This window comes from Gambusia affinis, linkage group LG11 (assembly GCF_019740435.1).
Source record: "Gambusia affinis linkage group LG11, SWU_Gaff_1.0, whole genome shotgun sequence".
NCBI classification, from domain to species: domain Eukaryota; kingdom Metazoa; phylum Chordata; class Actinopteri; order Cyprinodontiformes; family Poeciliidae; genus Gambusia; species Gambusia affinis.
The window spans coordinates 19,866,442-19,886,547 of record NC_057878.1 but is presented as its reverse complement, the minus strand read 5'-3'; the positions used below and the strand labels follow the sequence as shown (position 1 = coordinate 19,886,547).

The window sequence follows — 20,106 nt, the reverse complement described above, 5'->3', positions numbered from 1 at the left end:
CCAGGACTGGAATATTGCCACCTATAACAAAGCATATTAATATGTTAGAATATTTCAAAGTTCCGATGTAAATTCAACCAACAGCTTTTGGGAAGACTTTGTTGATCCAATCCGACTAGGTCTGAGTTACTTTTCAAACTCCAAATGAGCAAAGCTGGTAGAGACATTCCCCAAAAGTTATCATTGTAGCAAAAAGGTGGTTCTACCAAGTACTGCCTCAGAGCTGCTGAATGCATACCCTGTTAAAATATTGATTTGCAAAACTAATAAATAAAATTTTTCTTTCACTTTACTTTGTGTTAGTCTATCACATAAAAACCTAATAAAATAAATTGAATTGTGTGGTTGTAACATGACAAAATTTAACAAATCTGAAGAATTTGTGAAGAATTTCTGAAGAATCTGTTATAGATTCTGATCAAGAACAAACTATTACAGACCAAAACAAGAATGACTAACATAAAATAGTCATACTTTTTTCCAAATGCTCTCAAACGCAATGCTGACGCATTTCTGACACTATATCAGGTCTTACTGGTTAAATGGTCAAAACTACAGGTGGTGTAAAGAGATTTCCAAATAACACTATATTTTAAAGTGTAAAAACAGCAGTTATCTCATCTGACAACACTGAGCCCAAACATCCTTTGGTTTAAAGGTGTGTAAACCGACGTGTCGGATAGAGATGGCACCTCAGCTGCAGCGACGCTAAAGTCAAAGCAAGCTGGAAAAACAAGAAGCCAAACATTTCAAAACAACAGGAGCCAAATATTTACTCTGAAGATGACATGTAATAAGATGTTATTGTGCTCAAAGATCTTGTGGCTGCTTTTGAGACTGAATATGACAGGAAGAAGGAAGAGGTTATTTGATATACCTCTGCCAGCACTGCAGCTCAAGATCTACCTCAAACATATTATGCACCATGAGTAAATAAGTGGAACATCATCATAAAGCATATTTGTTCGTGTGTGAGTGTGTGTGTGTTCATAATGTGCAAGCAGAAGCTTGTGGTTAATATTTGTTTTGGGGTTTTTTTGTCTAAACTTTACAAAATAATCCATGTGCCCTAAGACATTTTGTGTCAAACTTGATTTTTGTGAAGAAGCAAGTTGAATATAATACGATTTTTGTGCTCCTTGTAAAGTAGCTATAGAGTGAAAAAAAACATATTGCTTTTCAAAATAAAATGCATCTTGCTATGAATGATCTGAATATGAGTGTAGACGTTTAATCAAACCTTTTAACACATTTATTGTAACGTCACAAAAACATTATGTTGGAAATATCATTCAACACAATTTTGAAAAAAAATCATTTCTATGTAAACTTAATGTGAAAACAAATGAATAAATGTGACCTTGAGCACCTAAGTATCTTTTCCTCCTTCACCTTTTGTGCAATTCTAAGAAAAGCTCAGCTGTCCTTTCACCACCAATCAAAAATTACCTGAGGCACTTAAAGTCTTTGCTACATAGGAAATATGCAAAATGCAGCAGCACAAGGCACACTTTGTGGTTTGCGGTTTTCAGTCATGACACAGAACTAAGTCAGAGTTCAAGTGTGTCACTGGTTTGGTGGTTGTACCATTGTGTCAGCCTGGATGAACCAAGATTGGTGAAAGCGGTGGCGAGAGGAAAAGTCAGTATTTTCCTCAGTCAGTTGCTTGGTTTTGAGCCCGATTCCGGAGAGAGACGGAGTCACCACCATCTCATCCCGGGGAGATCCTCTCTTCCTGGAAGATAGCAAAATGAGAATTTAAAACTTGAAAATATTTTGAGGAATATTTTCACTGACATCTTAAGTTTTAAATAACATTCTATGATATACTGATAAGATGGTATATATTTTTACCATCTTCCTCCCTGAGGGAGCTGGAAAATAAACTTGGGTCTCTGTCAACCCTTGTTTGTCACAGTTCCGGTAGTTCTAAAATTTTTAATTAATGCTCTGACTGTAAATAGGGGCAACTTTAAATAGTAGTTTGCGGTTTCTGCTTTCAGTCCGTTTGGAAGCAATGAGCTACACTCTCATTGCACCAAAGAATGTCTCTTCACCTATCTGGATACTTTGAACTCACTCCCAAATATTCTTCTCCCAATCGGTTTTGACTTCCCAAATTTTTTCTTCCTTGCTGCCCTTTATCTCTTTTTCTTCAAATAACCACCGGTGATTTACATAGGACGGTTTCAATCCAGCCCAACCACTCATTTACATCCAGGTCAGACTTGTTCCAGCTTGCTCAAAGTCACCATTTGAGGCGACGTGAGAGGAACAATGTATCAAAAACATTTGTTCATTAATATTTGGAGCTTGTTAGTGATGTGTCGAACACTTAGCATGTTGTGGGTCCACACAAGGCAGTAACAAGGTAGGTCAGACTTTTTCTGAAACCATTTCTGACCATCAAGGAGTGAGAGTATAGGGTACAAGGACTGAGGTGTACTTGGCACAAATTCAAGTCTTTTTCCAATGTTGGATGGACTCTTGCAGTTTCCTGTTTGTGGTGCTCATGGAGAGGCACAGTAGAGGAGAGGAATTAGTCTGGTTTGGGAATCTCCGAGTCTCATCCTGTTACAGATGTGAAGTTCCATTGGCATCTTGAGGCCATGATTTTCACAGTGCATTTCAGAGAATCATAACCAAATGCGACGCAGCTGGGTTGAGAGTTATCCCCTACAAGTCCAGGCTGTGATTGTCAAAAAGAAAAATAGAACTTCTCACTCTGGGTTGTCAACAACCTCTGCCTCAGGCACAGGAGTTTGTGTACCCTGCTGTCTTGTCATCAGAGATGCTAGAAGCAGAAGCTTAATGGATGTAACGGGCATCATCTCCCATAATGCGGACATATGGTTAGGTGTGTCTTGTTAAAGGAAAAAGCGAAGATTTGATTCTACAGGTACGTGAAAATCTTCACCAACGGGCATAAGATATGGATTAGAGATGATTCCACATACAAATGGACGAATTAAGCATCTGTAAGTTGCCAGGACTGCCTTAGAAATAAGGTGAGGAACTCAATCATTTGCCGAGAGCACAGAGTAGAGTTGCTGCTCCTCTGCATCGAAAGGAGTCATGCATCTGGACAGAATGCCTAGTGAGTACCTCTGTTTAAAGATGATCCAGGCACATCCCAAAGGAAACAGCTATAAGGTACCATAAATATGTCTTGTTTAGTCTGGGAATGCCTTGGAATAACCCAGAATGAGGTGGAGGTGTTGCGGGAGAAAAGGATGTCTTTGTTGTTTGGATGGATTCAAACATGCAGGAGTGCATTGGTGAGTAGGTGGATGGATGCTATTGCACCAAAAGATCAATTTATGAAAGACATAATAGAAATGTTTAAAGAATAGCCCACCCCATCTACAAAATAACTATTAGCAATTTGTCAAATCCCCGAAACACTACGCTGTATATAAAAAGGCTCTACCTTACGAAATCTTCCACAAAAAAACTACTGAAATTAGTTAGCTATTTATTTTTTCTATTTAGTTATAGCTCCTACAGAAAGATAAATAAAAATCAAATATTTTACAAGCCTCAAGAGATTTTTCTTAAACAAGAAAATCTTGTTAAAGATTTTCTTGTTTAAGATTTTCAATAATGTACAACATCGCTGAAATCCATTATTTAACAAAAAATATACAAATAAAACATGTTTCTTTAATTTAGTTTAGCTTTTAACAAACTTAAGAGTAAACATTTGAAAGTCAACTGTAAAAGTATACAATACCTCCATAGGTTACCAAGAATTGTCTTCAGCCATCTGAAAAAGCTGAACTGAGCTGCAATACCTGTAAGTAAATCAAAGTAGGAATGGTTCAACTTTGCCTTGAGGGAAATAACTTTTTTGACCTCAGTTATAAGATTTACTGAACTTCAAAGTGTTTTAGAAAACTGCAGTTACAGCTCTGAGACGAGCAGATTTTCATCATCCACCTGTGAGACAAATCTTGACACTGGAGCTTGAAAATGTGTGGAGTCTGTTAGCCAATACTTATTGCACTGCACAGATACAACTTTTGGAGAAATCCTAAGCCACAACAGCTGCAAAGCTGCTGCAGGGAGAGCCTAAAAACCGAGGCTGTTGCTATAGATAAATATTAACTGAACATGGAGTATCCATTTTAAAGGCATCCAGTTTTCCCTCACGTTAAAAATATAACAGATTTGGACTTTACAAAATGTTCTAATTTCAAGCAACATATCAATAACTTAGCTTTTTACACTCTTAAGTAAAAAATATATTAAAGCAAATCAAAGGACTCGTTTGAAATCCCGATGGCTAAATCTGTTCACACCCTTAGTGAAAAACATGTAAAGAGCAAATAAAAAAACTGGATTGATTTTAATTGCAATAACATAATCTCTGACTTTAGGAAAGTCTAAATGGTGTACATTTGTTCAATAAGGAAAAAGAATCCTACGGTAAAAATACTTTGCATACCGTAAATGTAATCAAAACACATTATTTTAATTTATACTATACTTTTTTTGAGGTTTATAGGAACTTTCCACCGTTCAACGAATAAGTGCTCTCAAATTAAAAATTGAAGTCTTGAAAGATTTCTATACAAGATTACCACTGGAATAAAAATATTAATTTTGTTCAGGCTGGTTCCATGTCTTTACCAGACATGCTACATACAGAATAATGTCACAAAGTCACTCACAAATATGAAGAGTTTTTACAGATAAATGAGCTTACAGACATTACCTGTAGGTAAACCAGGACTTGTTTTCCCAATGTAGAAGAAGAGCAGCAATGCAACCAGGATGTTGGCTAATGCATAAGCCCACTGAATGATAAACATAATCAATATGGAACTCATTGCCTGAAAAAGGAAATGTTCAGATTAATCATCATTAATTGTAAAGTCATCTGAAAACAGATTATGAGAACAGGAAAGCTGTAATTAGCTGCATGTGTTGTGTAATTTACCCCGATGAGGGCAATCCAGTGGTTACATAACTTTGTGTAGAAAGCATCGCGCATGGGTTGAATTTCAAAGTGTTGCTGCTCTGGTTTTTCTTCATTACCTGAAATATTAAGGCAGTACAAATAGGACAAGGTCTCAGCTTAGTCCACTTAGTCTCAGTGAATTACACACCTGCATTGTAAAGATGAGTCTCTGCAGGTGAATCTTGCTGTGTGTCACCCGTCCTTGTGTGATATTTGACTTCAGGTCGATCTCCAACCCTGATCTCCTCATCTCCACTTTGCCCTTTCTTTCCCTCCTCAAGTGGAGCTGAGCTCTGCTCCCCTCCATTTTCATTTGAGAACATGTTGCTGTTCAGATCCAGACCAAAGCTGTGCATCAGTCTCTGCTTGGTGGCAGCTTTCCTTCTCTGGGATCCACTGCACAGATCTTGCCTCAAAGTAATCTTCTCTGGTTCAGGATTGAGTTTGGAGACAGGTGGGAAGATCCGGTCCATATCTCTATTGAACTCCAACAGAGTCCCTTTTCCCTGCGGACTTTCGCCTCCGCTCCCATAGTTGGGGGGAGGGGATTCAATAAGAGGCCTAGAGCTTTGCTTGGTCGACCTGCGCATGCTTCCCCTTCCTGAAATGAAGGTCTGTCTCTTCTGTTTTGTTTGAAGCTGGAAGGTCATGGCCACACAAAAGTAGGAGTAGTCAATGAAGCTGTAGGTGAGCATGAAGTTGATGGTGACAATTGGTGCTAGCACATTGACCCGACCAATGAAAATAAATGCCAGGGTCAGCATGCTGGTTAGACAAATGGCTGCCACCGGAGTCCGGTTTGGGCCTTTCTGCCAACAAGACAAAAATTACACAGCATGGTTAGCAATGCTATACTCGACACCCGATCATTCCAAAATCTAGATTGGTTACATGGGTGTATAAGTAGTAGTTTTGATAAAGCTACTGCTTAACTTTTCTACCCTGAACCATAGAGCTTAGGGAATAAAACAGATTCTCTTATGAGCTGGTTAGCAAAAAATAAAGCAAACTAAAGTTGCCCATTGGTGAACAAGCCAACTGACAGAAACACAAGCGGTTCAGTATATATAAAGTAGCATCTGAATGTTAATGTCAATAGCCATACATTTTTGCTGCTGTTTTTATATATCTGGGTTTGAAGTTAAAAAAAAAACAAGTCTACGCTTTTTAAGATTTTGTGATCCATTTTTGATTTTCTAAAGCAAAAACAAGGTGACATTTATCAATGCAAAACAAATGACTAAAAGAAAATTGATAAATGCAATACAAGTTAACTTCTAATGGAATATGGCTTCAATATAACATCAACTTATAGATAATAACATTGTTTTTGTGTTTTATGTTTTATATAATCCTCTGATGGGTTTTTGGTTTCCTTCTTTCAAGCTTATAATGGCAGATTTATAACTGGATTAAAATCCCAGTTACAATCAATTATTGTTTACTCTATGAACTTTTGCTAAAAACAATACATGGCTTTAATCTCAAATTACTTGGTTTTGCCTTTTTTCCTTGGCTAACATGACAGCTTTGTAATCAAAGTGAAGCCTTCATTTTGTAGCAACAGTTCCATTAATATGCCCCAAACACATTTAAATAAACATAAAAATAACCTATTTATTGATGTCTATCTAAATTTGGGTTTTACTTCCACTTTAACTTTCAAAGAAAATGCCACAGAACTGTCTCCTTCTGTAGGTCTGAATCTGTCACCAAACAGCAACCTCTTCAACTTTGTCTTGTTGCACAGTTACAGGAGGACTGTTATGCGCCTGGCGGGCCTCCAGAGCACACAGCAGAGCAGGGCCCTGCCCGTCGCCCTTCCTGCGTTTGTTCTGAGGCTTTGATTTGGGCCAAGATGTCTCAGGCCTAATTCCAGCCTGCTGAGAGAGGCCGAGTAGAGCTGCCATACAGGGAAGCTTGGGGTCAAAGAGGTCACAACGTCAACGTGACTGTCCACCAAGCGTGCAGCAGCAGCAAAAAACTGCTCTGCTGAGGTCAGTTCACTCACTTCTACTTTATGGAGCCCAAACTATAATTAGGCAGCTCAGAAACAGTTTCCTGCTGAGTTTGAGCACCACACCCCCTATACATTCAGGCTACAAACTTAACAGGTTACAATATGCCATTCACTGCAGGTAGCACAGTCAATCTGTTTGTTGACAGATTCGTTTCAATACATGTGAAGCTGCAATGATATTAACTTCCTGCACATATGACTTGGAGCTTTACAGATTTCATGCTTTTATTTCTTCAGTAGATGACTGCAACTAGAAGTAAACCCATCATAGCCATTTTCATTGTCACTGTATGTATAGTTCATTTTGGCAATGGCTTGCTACCTTCCACGTTGAGTTCACAGCTCTTAATGAATGTTGCAACGAAGTTCATAATTTACTTTCAGTCGGGGTTAAGGCAATGTGTACATGAACTCTCTGAGAAGTAAGAAAATTTGGGCTTTTTGGTGTTAAATAAATAAGCTATGACCACATGATGAACAAGGAGATCATGTAGCCAAATAGATCTACTTTTCTTTAAATCCTTACTTTCTGTGGGAGAATTACTGCGCAATGCATCTTTCTTTAAAAAAGAAAACAAGATTAGGCACCGTTTGTTGTTTATTATGAGATATACTGAAAGGTTGCTTGTCTTCAGATTGAACTGGAGCTTTAATCAAGATGAAAATTAGTTTAGAAGAACTGAAGAAGCATGATGAGAGGCAAGACATCCTAAGAAAACCACAGAATGAACCCATGTGTTTTTTTACCTTTGGATAAACCTTACATTTTTTTACATACACTTAAAAGTCAATTGTAGATTGAAGTAAAAGTTCCAACAACACACAGAGATAATAAAATAATCTCAAGCTTTGTCATGCTGATTGAAGGTCATTCCCTCAACCTTCTAACCACCCACCCCGCTTGCTAAGAAGGTCAATGCAGGGATGACCCTCTCTTCGGCGATGCACTGGAGGATCCTGGGTGCTCCATACAAGCCACCCATGCAGGAAGCTAGGGAGGAGATGTAAAGTCCCAGCAGAAAGAGGAAACCCACCAAGGAGACCTGGAGGAAGACGGAAAACAAACACAGGGTGAAAAGGATGAGGTGGGGTTGAGATCTCATGAAAACTACGCCCAAGTCAGTTCCGCTGCAGTCGGCCCTTTGCAAAAACAATGAGCACTAATCACTGATGGAGAAGTCAAGGACTTCTGCACTTGATTCAGGTAAAATAAAAAATAAAAATTATATTGAGAAGTTTATACATTTGTTCCCAAACAATCATATTTTACAGTAAAAATGTTCACATGTTGTCATGCACAAAATTCTATGTATTTTATGGGAATTCTGCATGACAGAACACCACAAAATACCACTGAGCAGTAAAATGTGAGGAAAATTATGAATGGTTTTTAAACGGCTTTACCTATAACAATATACAAAGTGTGATGTGAATTTATATAACCTCCTTGAATCAATGATTTGTAGACCAAACTACTGCTGCAGATTCAGCTGCAAGTTATTTGTGGGCCTTCAAGGAGCAGAGGCTGAACAGTTTTATTTATATTGAGAATAAATTACACAAATGGAAAGAAATTTAGAGAATGCTGTGCTAGTTTGTGAGTTAGCTGGATGTTTCAACTTCTATGGGTTCTTTGACGCCTCGAGTTGAGAGATACCAGTCAAAAATAAAAAAAAATTTAAAAAATCACTGGCAATACAGAAAACGGTCAAATATAATTATTTTCCCATCATAGAACTGGAATAAGTTTCTCAAAAACTCCAAGCATTTCTAAAGTACACACCATCGGAGGCTAAACCAACCACAGCACATCAACAAAGAGTGGCATGGTGGGAAATCCCCAAATCATGCCTCCTCAGCTGCAAGGCCTGTGTTTCATGGCTGGATGGAAACAGAGAGGAGTTTACCTTCTCTGCTATCAAGAAGTCATAGCGGAGAGCTTCTCTGGTGCAAATGGCCCCCAGGAGGAAGACAAAGACCAGATACAGGAACCACCTGGAGGTCACAGACAGTACACCACACCAAATTATAAACAACAGCTCCTCTCCGTATTAATACAAAAAGTCAGACAGAATAATGTCACTATATATTTGATAGGTTAGTGCCAGGAATGTAGGTTTGCTTGTTCTCTCCACTGAAACAGGAAAGATTTGACCTTTTACACAAACACCACAGTAGGCAGGGAAAGTAACATCTGTGGTTTTGTAAATTTCCCTTGTGGACAACAATTGCCATCGTCCTGTTAGATGCAAAAGCATATCTTCATAAATTAGAATATCATTGAACACATTTATTTTATTAATTCAACTCAAAATGTGCCTCTCACAACTTCATTACACACACAGTCATTTTCAAATATTCGTTCTGACAGGCTATCCAAAACAAATGCAAAACCTACTTTTTTTCAATTAGGACTGTCTGTGGTCCATAAATTATTTTACACAAAGAATTCATTAGTTGAAATTCATGGGTTGGAGGTTTTAGCTGTGTGGTGTCTCTTAAAACACAAAACATAGTCAAGTCAAAATATTTCTGCATTAAAAAATTTGCTGATCTCATGTAATTATGGATTTCCATAAGCTTTAAATCCCAATTATCAAAAGTAACACAAACACCTGAAATATATCACCCTTTGTGTCATCAACATGAACTATATCAACTTTTTAACAATATTCTAACTTTTGTGGATACACCTGGACAGCTAAAGTATAAAGCTACTGTGTTTTTTTTGTATGTTATATTTTCGGGAGGGTGAATTCAGCTGCTGCCGTACGAAGTAAAAACAGCTGCTAGGGTTCCCACGGGGATGTTGTGCTCTGGCCGCTGCAGGTCTGAGCTCATGTTGAATCCTGCCATGACCCCTGAGCATGAACACACACAGCATACACAAACAGTTACCAAAAAACTCATGCAAAATGTTAGAGTCATGGAGTGTGTAGCTAAAAAACAAACAAACGGGGAGTAGAGTTGTTGACATACTTTGCGTGATAAATGAATCTTCTAAAACAGGGGTCACCAAACTCGGTCCTCGAGGGCCGGCATCCAGCACGTTTTAGTTCTCTCCCTGGTGGCACCAACAACATTTTCAGCATGTCAATGTTCTTCTTAGGCCTTCTAACGAGCCATCATCTGATTCAGGTGCGTTAAACCAAGGAGAGAACTAAAACATGCAGGAGGCCGGCCCTCGAGGACCGAGTTTGGGGACCCCTGTTCTAAAAGAAGGCGAGAAGGGTGGGAGAGCACACACCTGTAGCAGCAGGGAAGAAGACCCCAAATACTGTGAAGAAGTTTTCTCCTGGGCTATAATCTGGTATGATGTTACTACTGAGAAGCTTGGCTGAGTAACCCACGAAGCCATGCTCTGAAAGAAACAAAAAGCACAACTAAAGATGCTTAAAAGGATTTCCTTGTTTGCAAAAAGAAAAAAAAAGCATTCCAAATGTATTTATTAAGACTGAGAACCATGTCTATCCTTCATCAGGATAAAAAAATGTATCTTGAGTGGTGGGAGAACAATGATGAGTCTGAGGTGTCTTCAAGATTGAACTCCAATAGAGCGTCTGTGGAATATACTGCAGAAATATGTCAGATTTCATAGAGGCCCACCCTGGAGCTTACAGGACTCAAAGGATCTGCTGCTTACAGATTGGTGCCAGATACCTCAGCACATCTTCAGGAGTCCAGTGAACCCCAGTGAAAAGGCTGCTTTGGTTACAGACAAGAGACAGCAAATATATAGACATTTCAGTCACATTTCCCCCAAATCCTAACCTATTAGTTTGGAAGTCAGTTTTGGAATAAATAGCCAACATTTATTGGTTACTCATTAACCAATGAGTAATCAACAATTAGATCTTCCCAAAGAAATATCTGAAAAAACTGCAAAAATGTTTCTGAGATCTGGCCTATAATGAAACATGTTCTTTTTGGAAATCAATTTCAAGTTTTTCCAGACTTCTGTATTCCACAACAGTCTTTAAAGTATTTTTATTTTTATTTTTATTTCTACAATGTGCCCTTAGAAAAAAATGTTCAATAACAAAATTTTTAATATATAGACTTATGTGACATTAAAAATGATTTATCTGAGGGACCAAAACTACCTAACCAAATCTGTCAAAAAATGAATCCCACAACAAATAAAGAATATCTATGACTACACACTTTTTTTTCCCCCAAAAGTCTGAGTTCAGTCACAATAATAAAAACAAGGTTTAACTAAACAGGCCATTCTTATTTGTAATCGTCCCCGATGTGACTGAATTAAAATCATTCTACAAAGAAGAGTGTGCTAAAGTTTCCCCACGGTTTTCTATGAAACCTATTATCAGGTTACCAATTATTGCCAATGCTTGATGCCAATTAATAGGTTTAGGGACAATTTGTTTTTCACAAAGGGTTGGATGGGTTTGGACAGCTTTTTACCTTAATACAAAAAATTTATTGAAACCTGCATATTGTATTTATTAAGATTATCTTTGAAACATTAAAAAGGTGACAAAAAGGCAAAGACATATTTAGGAAAACAAACTCCTTTTTCACAAAACAGCAAATTTATTAAGTGTTTAACTTGGGAAATTTATTCATCTCATGTTATGTATCCTGAGTTAGGATTAGAACTAAAATCGACAAACTATACTTGCTGCTCTATTTACTTTCCTTCTATTACTTCATTAAACAAATACAGTACATGTTACCATCTCTTTGACAAATATTGTATTTGATCTTGCATAAAGAAAGGTTTATCATATCAACTATAACTTCAAAGATTTTGCTTCACAACTGCACAGTGTGCATAGTTCGATAAAACACAAGACACCATTTGGTCTAATGTGAGTGAATGAATCAGGAGTGGTCAAAATAAATGGCAACAGCAGGTAGTGCAGCCCTTTCCAGGCAGGGTGGGTCAGTTCAGTCTGGACTGGTCTGTCAAAGGAGTGACTGAAGGTCATTCTGCGCTGGTGGGGGCCCGTTAAAACCCCGCAGCCTGGAGAACCTGCCTGCATTACAACACCGGACATTTCCTCCCTTTGGTTATCTTGCGATGGGAAAGAATGTGTTCTCTCAGATTAATGACATGTTTATCCTAAAGGAAGTCGCCACCCTTTTCAGAAGCTTAGCAGCTTCCAAGTTTTGGAAAAAGAATCAAAGTTAGCGAGAGAGGGAGTGAGCGTGCTTTTTCTCCTTTTTTCTTTAGGAAATGCCTTTGTTTTAAGGACTCGTGATCCCGATGAGATGTATTTAAGGAACGTTAAACTCTTGCTCACTCTGTGCCCCACTGAGATCACCATGTCTAAACAATCAGGACCTAACAAATCCACTGTGTCTGTGTCCACAACAAGAACTCCCCACCCATATTACAACATCCAACTCCAACATCCAAGAGAGTCTGACAGCGCCTGCTCTGACTACTGAACTCTGTTTCAAAGGGTGTTCACATGTTCAGATTCTATCACTTAAAACTTCGAAAGCTTATACACAGTGACAGGTGAGGTGTTTGTTGGAAAACTTGCTCAGTTTTATTTAACTCTAAAGGATATCAGAGGAAAAATAAGAATCACAGCAGCTTGCAGAAAATGACAACTCAAAATTCAGTGACTCAGGGAATTAAAATGTCAAATAAAATAACAAAGGATATTCAGTCTTATGAGAAGTATGTTCATTTCCAAGCACTCAATACTAGGTTGGGCTTCCTTTTGCAGGAACTGCTGCAAGCTAGTCAACCAAAGAAAACTTCAAACATCAGAGTCTCAACATTCTATTTCCACTTCACAATTAGATTTTATTGCCCATCATTCATGATCATCAAAATTGCAAGAAAGGAAAGCTCAATATCTTTCACTTCATCTCTAATGAATCACTTTCTGAAAAGAGCAACAAATACTTTTTCACAATATTTAATTTTTTTGGAAGATGAACCCGAGTTATATTGCCTAAAAAAAAGCTTCCTGTGAAAAACAAACCCTATATGTGGAACTGTGATGAAGCCATGTTCACATTTGCCTCAACTGTACAGGTACTTTATCAGAAAGTCCTTCTACATGTTTACCTGCTTCTTTCCCTCAGTGTGTTCAACTCTTCACCCCTGACCAAATCAGAAGCCCTCGTTCACAAGTTTTCATTTGGTTTTCTGATGAACTTGACATAGATATCAGATGGGTGAAGAGAGAGAGCGCCTTTGTTTTTTACATTTTAAGTTATCAGCCATATTTTAATGTCAAATCTAATGAGAAAGTTCCACTTTTTCTGTAACAAGCATATGTGTGGGGTTCTTCACCAAGCGCAACATTCCTCTGATGAACACTGGAATGCGTAGTCGGATTACATGAGCATCCGAGGCCTCTCCCTCTGCTGAACTGACCTCCTACTCTCCCACCCTAACAAGTATGGACTGCACTGAGTACACAGCAGGCTGTGATTTTACCAAGGTGGAGCAGGTCCCAGAGGAACGACTGAAAACCATATATTACAGTTTGGACCACAAAACAATAATGGGAAAAAAATGTGGCAGTCCCCAGAGTGAGAAGACCCTTTAGATCTCTGTGCTGTCCATCTCCGTTTCTCATCTTCCAAAAATGTGGGTGAGTCTGGTTAACACCCTAAACCCCAGACCCAAGGAGCCCATTACGGCTTCCTGCTCTGTAGGGAGAAAAGGCTTCAACTGGGAGAGGGTGAGGCGTGCTGAGCTGTAATTCATCTCTGGATCACAGTCAGAGGAGCTTGTGGTTGAGATGATTGGTCACAGAGACAATACACAGGCAGCTTTATTGACTATATTCTAGTAACTTACTGCACTTAAAGAGGGAAATGGATTCCTCCACAATCTTTTATATGACTAAATAATTATAAGCCCTCGCAGTTCAGAGAGATTTCATGTCCAACTCCACCTGTTTGGTCTGACTTTGTAAATGACAAAGTACTGATGCAGTGTAATAAACAACAGCATTAAATTTGGTTTCTATCAGATAGTGAAAATATAAAAAGTCGAACATTTTCCTAGCTTGAAAAATACATTAAATCAATACTCTAGATCCAACAGTTTAGTATTTGTTCCTATTTAGGTAGAAGTTCATCAATTAAAGGCAAAAATTATGATGCCATGAAAAGCATGTTTTCATATACTCGGAGCACCTTTGTCACCTTACAGCTAAAGACTTCATTGTATTTTATTGAGATTTTACATAATAGACCAACACAAAGAAGCAAATCTTCGAAAAGGAAAAAAAAAAATTAAATATGGTTTTAAACTTTCTTGCAAATAAATCACTAAAATTAAAGAATGTGGCATGTTTTTGTTTTAAGCCTCCTTAAAACAGAAATATTGTGGAAAGTTGATGACAAAAAACTGCAAAGAAAAAACTCAAGACTGAACAAAGACTCGCAGTCAATAACAGCAAGTCAATAACAGCAGTGCTTGAAGCAGGGAAAATCTGAAGGAATAATTAAGAGGCTGCAAAAGACTTGAATCCTTAAATATGCAACCAGAGTTGCAGTGAAATGATTAGATCAAAACATATAGATGTGTGAGTATGACAACAGTCAAAGTCCTTAGATCTAAGACTAATCTAAGTCCAACAATGTAACTGTATCAAGAATTAAACATCGATGATCAGAGACACTCATGAGTTATTCTAACTGAACTAAGCTATTTTGCAAAGAGCTTCAGGCAAATAGTTCAGCCTCAAAATGTGTGAAACAAGAAGAGACATCCCAAAAGATCTGGCCCATTTAAATGGGATCAAATGTCACAGCTTTTATTTATTTATTTTTTTTGTTGTTGTGGTATTTTCTAAAAACATTTTAGAAACCATGTATTATTCTATTTCCACTTCACAATTATGTGCTTCTTTGTGTTGGTCTGTAATTTAACCCGTCCATAAAATAGTGAAGTGTGGCAAAATGCTTAAGGGTTTGGAATACTTTTGCAAACCATTAAGTTCTTTATATCATCTCAGAAGCAGAAAATACTGAAAAGTTACATTCAGTTTAATTTCATTAAAATGTGAAATATTTGCTTAGCACTAAACTTGCCTCCTGTATAGTGGCAGCCTATTAATTAACTTATTTTTTGCCTTAACGGGAGAACTTGCCAAGCGGACATGTTATCAAACCATGACTACATCATTTCGCCGGTGGCTCCCACTTCCTTTAGGATGTGCTCCAGCGTTCACTGAGTTTAAACTAATCTGGGCCGTTTCACTTTGTTAAGGGACCTGCTGGTCCTCTGCCAATAATGAAATCACCATTGCTACACACAAAGCAGCATTTTAATTGGAACAACCTGGAGTATTATAGTTGTGGCTGGTTCTTCCATGGTTCTTGACAGCTGCAATGTGGTCTCTATTAATCATGTTATAAAAACAAACAAAAGGGTCATGAGGTCACCGATAGCAGAAAAGTGTCAGGTTTTAATGGATAATAAAAAGGAGTTCTGCACAGACTGACATCTACTGACTATGTAGTGTCAAAAATTCATGTTTAGGTGGGAGGGGGAGTGTTCTTCAGTTACTGTTTTGAATTTTGGAGCAGTTTTCTCTTCCCACTGCAAAGGAAGTTGATAACCACTGAGAACAGGAAATGTAGGGTAGGACTTCCTGCAGGCCAACAAAAGGAAACAATCAAGTCAACTAAAGAAAACTATAGCCAAGTTAAACATAACTAAAAAATAAAGAAATAAAAAAAGACAACTTTACGTTGTACTTGACAGAAGTGGGAGAAAAGAGCTTATAAATAAATAATAATAATAAAAATAATTTAAAAAAAAACATTTCAATGGAACACAACCAACTGCAAAAAATAACATTGGAGCACCACCTACTGGCCTGAAAACACCACAAGAATAGGACTAGTACTGGATCACTGAATGAAACAAATGTTTCAATCATTTGGGGTACATAAAAATAAAAAAACCTAAGAAACTTAACTTAAACTAACTTAATTCAGTCTACGCTTTAACAACCACTAACAATTCACCAGATTGATGTCTGATTGATGTCCTCTATTTAATTGAATGTATCTGTTCCTAAAGTCTGTAAAATTTTAAAAGCCAAATGAGACTCAAATTAGTTTAATCTAGAAATGTTCTGAAAAACAACACATTTTACACAAAGTGTTTCTTGGCTTTGTATTCTGTTTGTTTTATATATTTATAGCCATCAACATGGATGAGTTGATTCTCACATAATAAAAGAAACAAGCAAAGTCAAAGATATTACAGCAGCAGGCGGTAACATAGAAACTCAAAGAAATTTATATTTGTGAAGTAGAAGGGAAAGGATCAATGCTTTCTTATTTTACATACGCAAAAAGAAGCTAAATCACAGAATGGATTCTGACAGAGATTCTGAGTTGCTTCACAACTGGACTTGGAATAAACCCTTCAAACATAAATGTGCTGAGGTCTAATGAATTTCATTGCATCTCTCGCTGAATATTTAGTAATTATCCTGCAGGAAGATGAGCCTTAAGACTTTTGCCATCACAGTTAAGTATTTACTCCAGAATTTTCCTGCATTTCTGTTCATCAATCTTCCCATCCCATCTACTCTGCTTCTTTTCCTTTCATTTTAAAAACAAGCACTTTTTTTTTTAAAAACAGTCACAACCACTGAGCCGTACCTGGATCGAGGTGTGTGTAGGTGCCAATAACAAAGTCCAGAGTGGAGATTGCCAACAAAGCCAGCAGCAGCAGCTGCAGTCTGACGATCCACTTCACACCTGCCAGATTGATCCCAAGCAAGGCTAGGAGGACAGCTGCTGACATGCAGCGCACCACCCACTGGCTCTGCAGACCCAAAAGCTCTGCTACGGACTCGGAAAAGCCCGTGAGGTACATGGCACCGGCAACACACTGCGGAGCAGAAGGAGACAGGAGAGCAGTCACCCCAAAGAATCTTCAAGTTACATTAAAGGAGGGAGTTCGGTTTGAACTCACCTGTCCAAAGACGTAGAGGAGGCCAACAGTACCTCCGATTCTGCCTCCCAACACGTTGGAGATCATGGAGTAGACTCCTCCGCTCCCAACCCCACAGTGCTCGCCCACTCCGATCCCTGACATTACTGTCACTAAAGCAACCAAAACCACCACAGAGACGAGGAGCAACCCCAACAGCACGCCAGTGTTACCCTGATGATGTAGTCAGACATTACAACATATAGCATACATGTCATTTTGAACTAAAATGTTTTATTCAAAGTTGTTTTTTTTTCCTTTTAATTTTCAACATTGTTTGTTTGCAAAGTTACAACAAATTTAGCAATAATTGATTGTTTGCAAATTGCATGTTGGAATTTGTCAGCAGAAACAGAACTGGCATTAGAACGAAAGAAAAAGCTCTTTCAGTATTTCTCTATTCCTTAGCTAGATATTATATCTCTGCAGCTCTTATAGAAAAACTGCAAGCAGGACATGGTGAGCAGGTGCTGAGCAATCAGTCATGCTTACCAACAAAGTTTCCCTTTACATATCAACAGCCATACCATTTCTGTCTGAGAGAATGCGTGTCATTCTCAATAAAAAAAACATTGTCTTCCAGCTAGAAAACTACATCTGAGCTGTCAGACAAGATAAACAAGCATGTAGGTGATGAAAGTCAACGTGTCTTGCGGCTGCATCTAATCGCCAAACAAATGTAAACAGTAATCTTTGCATTGTCAACTATAATATCTCTAGGCATGTGGCAAATATTGTTACAAAACACTTCCTTGCCAGCCAGCTGCTTTTAAATATGCTGAGATAGTTTAATCAAAATATTCAGTCTACATACAGTCCTATATGTTGACTGCCTTTTATGTTCAAGAACTTGTAAAGGATTGTTTTTTTTTTTATCAACATTAATTTACACTGCTGACCATACTGATGTAGTAATTTTTTAAGATGTTTTATTAATTTCTGTGAAACTGTTCACTCAAGGTCCTAATAAATCTAACAGCAGCCTTTGGCACAGTTGAACACAACATTCTTTTTCTTGGAATGTTTTGTTGGTTTCAATGTGTTGTCTGTCTCTGGATATACTTCTCTTCATTAGTACCTATTTGTTGTGGTGTACCCGAAGGCTTATATCATGACATGATGCTGTTCCCTCATCAAAACCAGATCTGGACAAATGCATGGATGCTTTCATCACCTTGAGGCTGGATTATTGTAATGCCCTTTACTTTGGCTTTGAACAATTACTATTCTTCTTCAAATGACTGACCCTTTTTTTTCCTGTTTTCAACTACCTCACAAATCCTTTCGGTCAACATTGTTTTTAAAACTGCTGGAGAAATACGGTTTGCAACCGTTACACACTTACCACCAGGTATCCGGTGCGCAGAAACAGAACTACCCCAAAGATATTGATCATGCAGGTGGTGAAAACGCCATCCCAGGTCCCAAAAAGCACCGGCTCCCACACAAACAGCTTGATCCTCCACCATGGCTGGCTAGGCTGGTGGAAACGCTGCACATTAAAGAGAGTTAATTTATGAAGATTTGGAAACGTCGATCTCCCAAAGCACTTGATTTGAAAACCTTTTTTGGTTTTCAGATTTTAACTGAAATCCATCTCTAAAACCACAAACAACAAATTTTACTGTAATGCCTACCAAAACTTTAACACCACTTGAACTTGTTCACAATTTTGCAGGTTAAAACACAAAACTTAAATGCACCTTGTTCTGTTTTCTGTGACAAACCAACACAAACCTGTAGCGGGAAAGTACATCGTTTTCAAATTTTATTTGTAAGAAAAAAAAAGGTTATGACATGGATTTGTAGTCAGTATGACTGCAAACCTATTGAGAAGAGGCTGTAGGTAGACAGGTTGGCCAACGAAAGCAGTCAAGAGGCCCATAATAACTATATCACAAAGTTCAAGGAGTATTATTCTGGAAATCAAACATTCTTAAAATATTGAGCTGATAAAAATTATAATACCTGTGCATCTTCATGAAACAGATCGTGAACATGTGTGGTTGAGGTGGTGTCAGCAGATCCATCCTTCAGCAGCTTGGTCCCATCGGCCTCCTGGCCCCAGGTGTGCACATGCCAACCGACTGGCAGGGTCTCCATTGCCACCTGAAAAGGTCCTTGACTGACATGAAACGTAGGCCTTGTGTTTTTCGCTCGTGTTCTCGTCTTATCCAAACATATGCATACTTGAAGCCAGTCTGCGTAGAAGCTGACAGGCGGCAATCGGTCCCGCCGCCTTTCCCTGTAAAACAGCAACAGGTGCAGCAGGAGATCACCCGGATACAGCTGGGTGTGCTCTGACGCCGCGCCGCCAACATTCGACAGTCACGGTTTTGCCCGAAATTCAGCGAAGACCAACAATTTTGTTACAGTAGTTTCGCCCTCTGAAAATTTACTGAGCTTAAAACTGAAGCTTTAAAATTATGATATAGGTAAAAATGAGACTGTTCTCACAAAAACTTAAATTTGAAGTATGTATATAAGCAACGACAAATGCGAAAAGTAAAACCCTAATCGGGTCCGTGTTTGTTTAGCTTGTGTCTTAAAGATAAACTTTAACCTAATTTTGTAGTTTTTGAATATTTTTAAAATCTCTTATATTTTCCTCATTGTGTTCAATATAACTATTACCTTTTACGTTTCCATCCGTTTATTCGAAAAAAGGAAAAGATCCAAATTAAACTCCTGAACGATAAATCCAGCCAGCAGACCGGCAACGTGTGAAAACGTCAGCAGGTGAACTGTCATCATGCCTCTGTTTACCTTTCCAGGGTGTGTTGGAAGTTAAGGATCCTTTGTTAGTCTTGGCAATGAGCCTACATGTACAAGGTTGATTGATGATTAAAGCTCGAAAAACCCAAACATTTAATTTATTTAAAGGAATTAGTCATGTATTCTCAAAGAAATGTATGACAGCAACATGAAGCATAGATTTCTGTTTCAAGTTTTCTAAATGTGCAAAATACATTTCTTAAAAAGCAAACTATTTGACGACTGAGAATGCATTATTCTCACATGTTGCTCAAAGGTTTACATGCAGCCATAGAATAAAAATAAGCACTTCTGAAAGTGAAATTTGATTAAATAAAATAATAGTGCTTAAAAAAGACCACTTAAAGATTTTAAGTGCTAAAATACACTTACTTTAATACACTTAAATACTTTTGA

At 38.0% G+C, this 20,106-nt stretch overlaps 1 protein-coding gene across 1 annotated transcript; it reads right to left on the bottom strand.

Moving 5' to 3' along the window:
• Positions 1-1,237: 1,237 nt before the first annotated feature.
• slc12a8 (solute carrier family 12 member 8) lies at positions 1,238-19,689 on the bottom strand. Its single transcript, XM_044130840.1, is given in 15 exon segments — positions 1,238-1,735; positions 3,734-3,794; positions 4,718-4,835; positions 4,943-5,040; positions 5,112-5,772; positions 7,880-8,026; positions 8,891-8,978; positions 9,757-9,844; positions 10,231-10,344; positions 16,602-16,833; positions 16,918-17,109; positions 18,281-18,427; positions 18,904-19,180; positions 19,570-19,602; positions 19,604-19,689. Coding segments are annotated over 15 exon segments (2,511 nt in total). The 3' UTR covers positions 1,238-1,566.
• Positions 19,690-20,106: the final 417 nt, after the last annotated feature.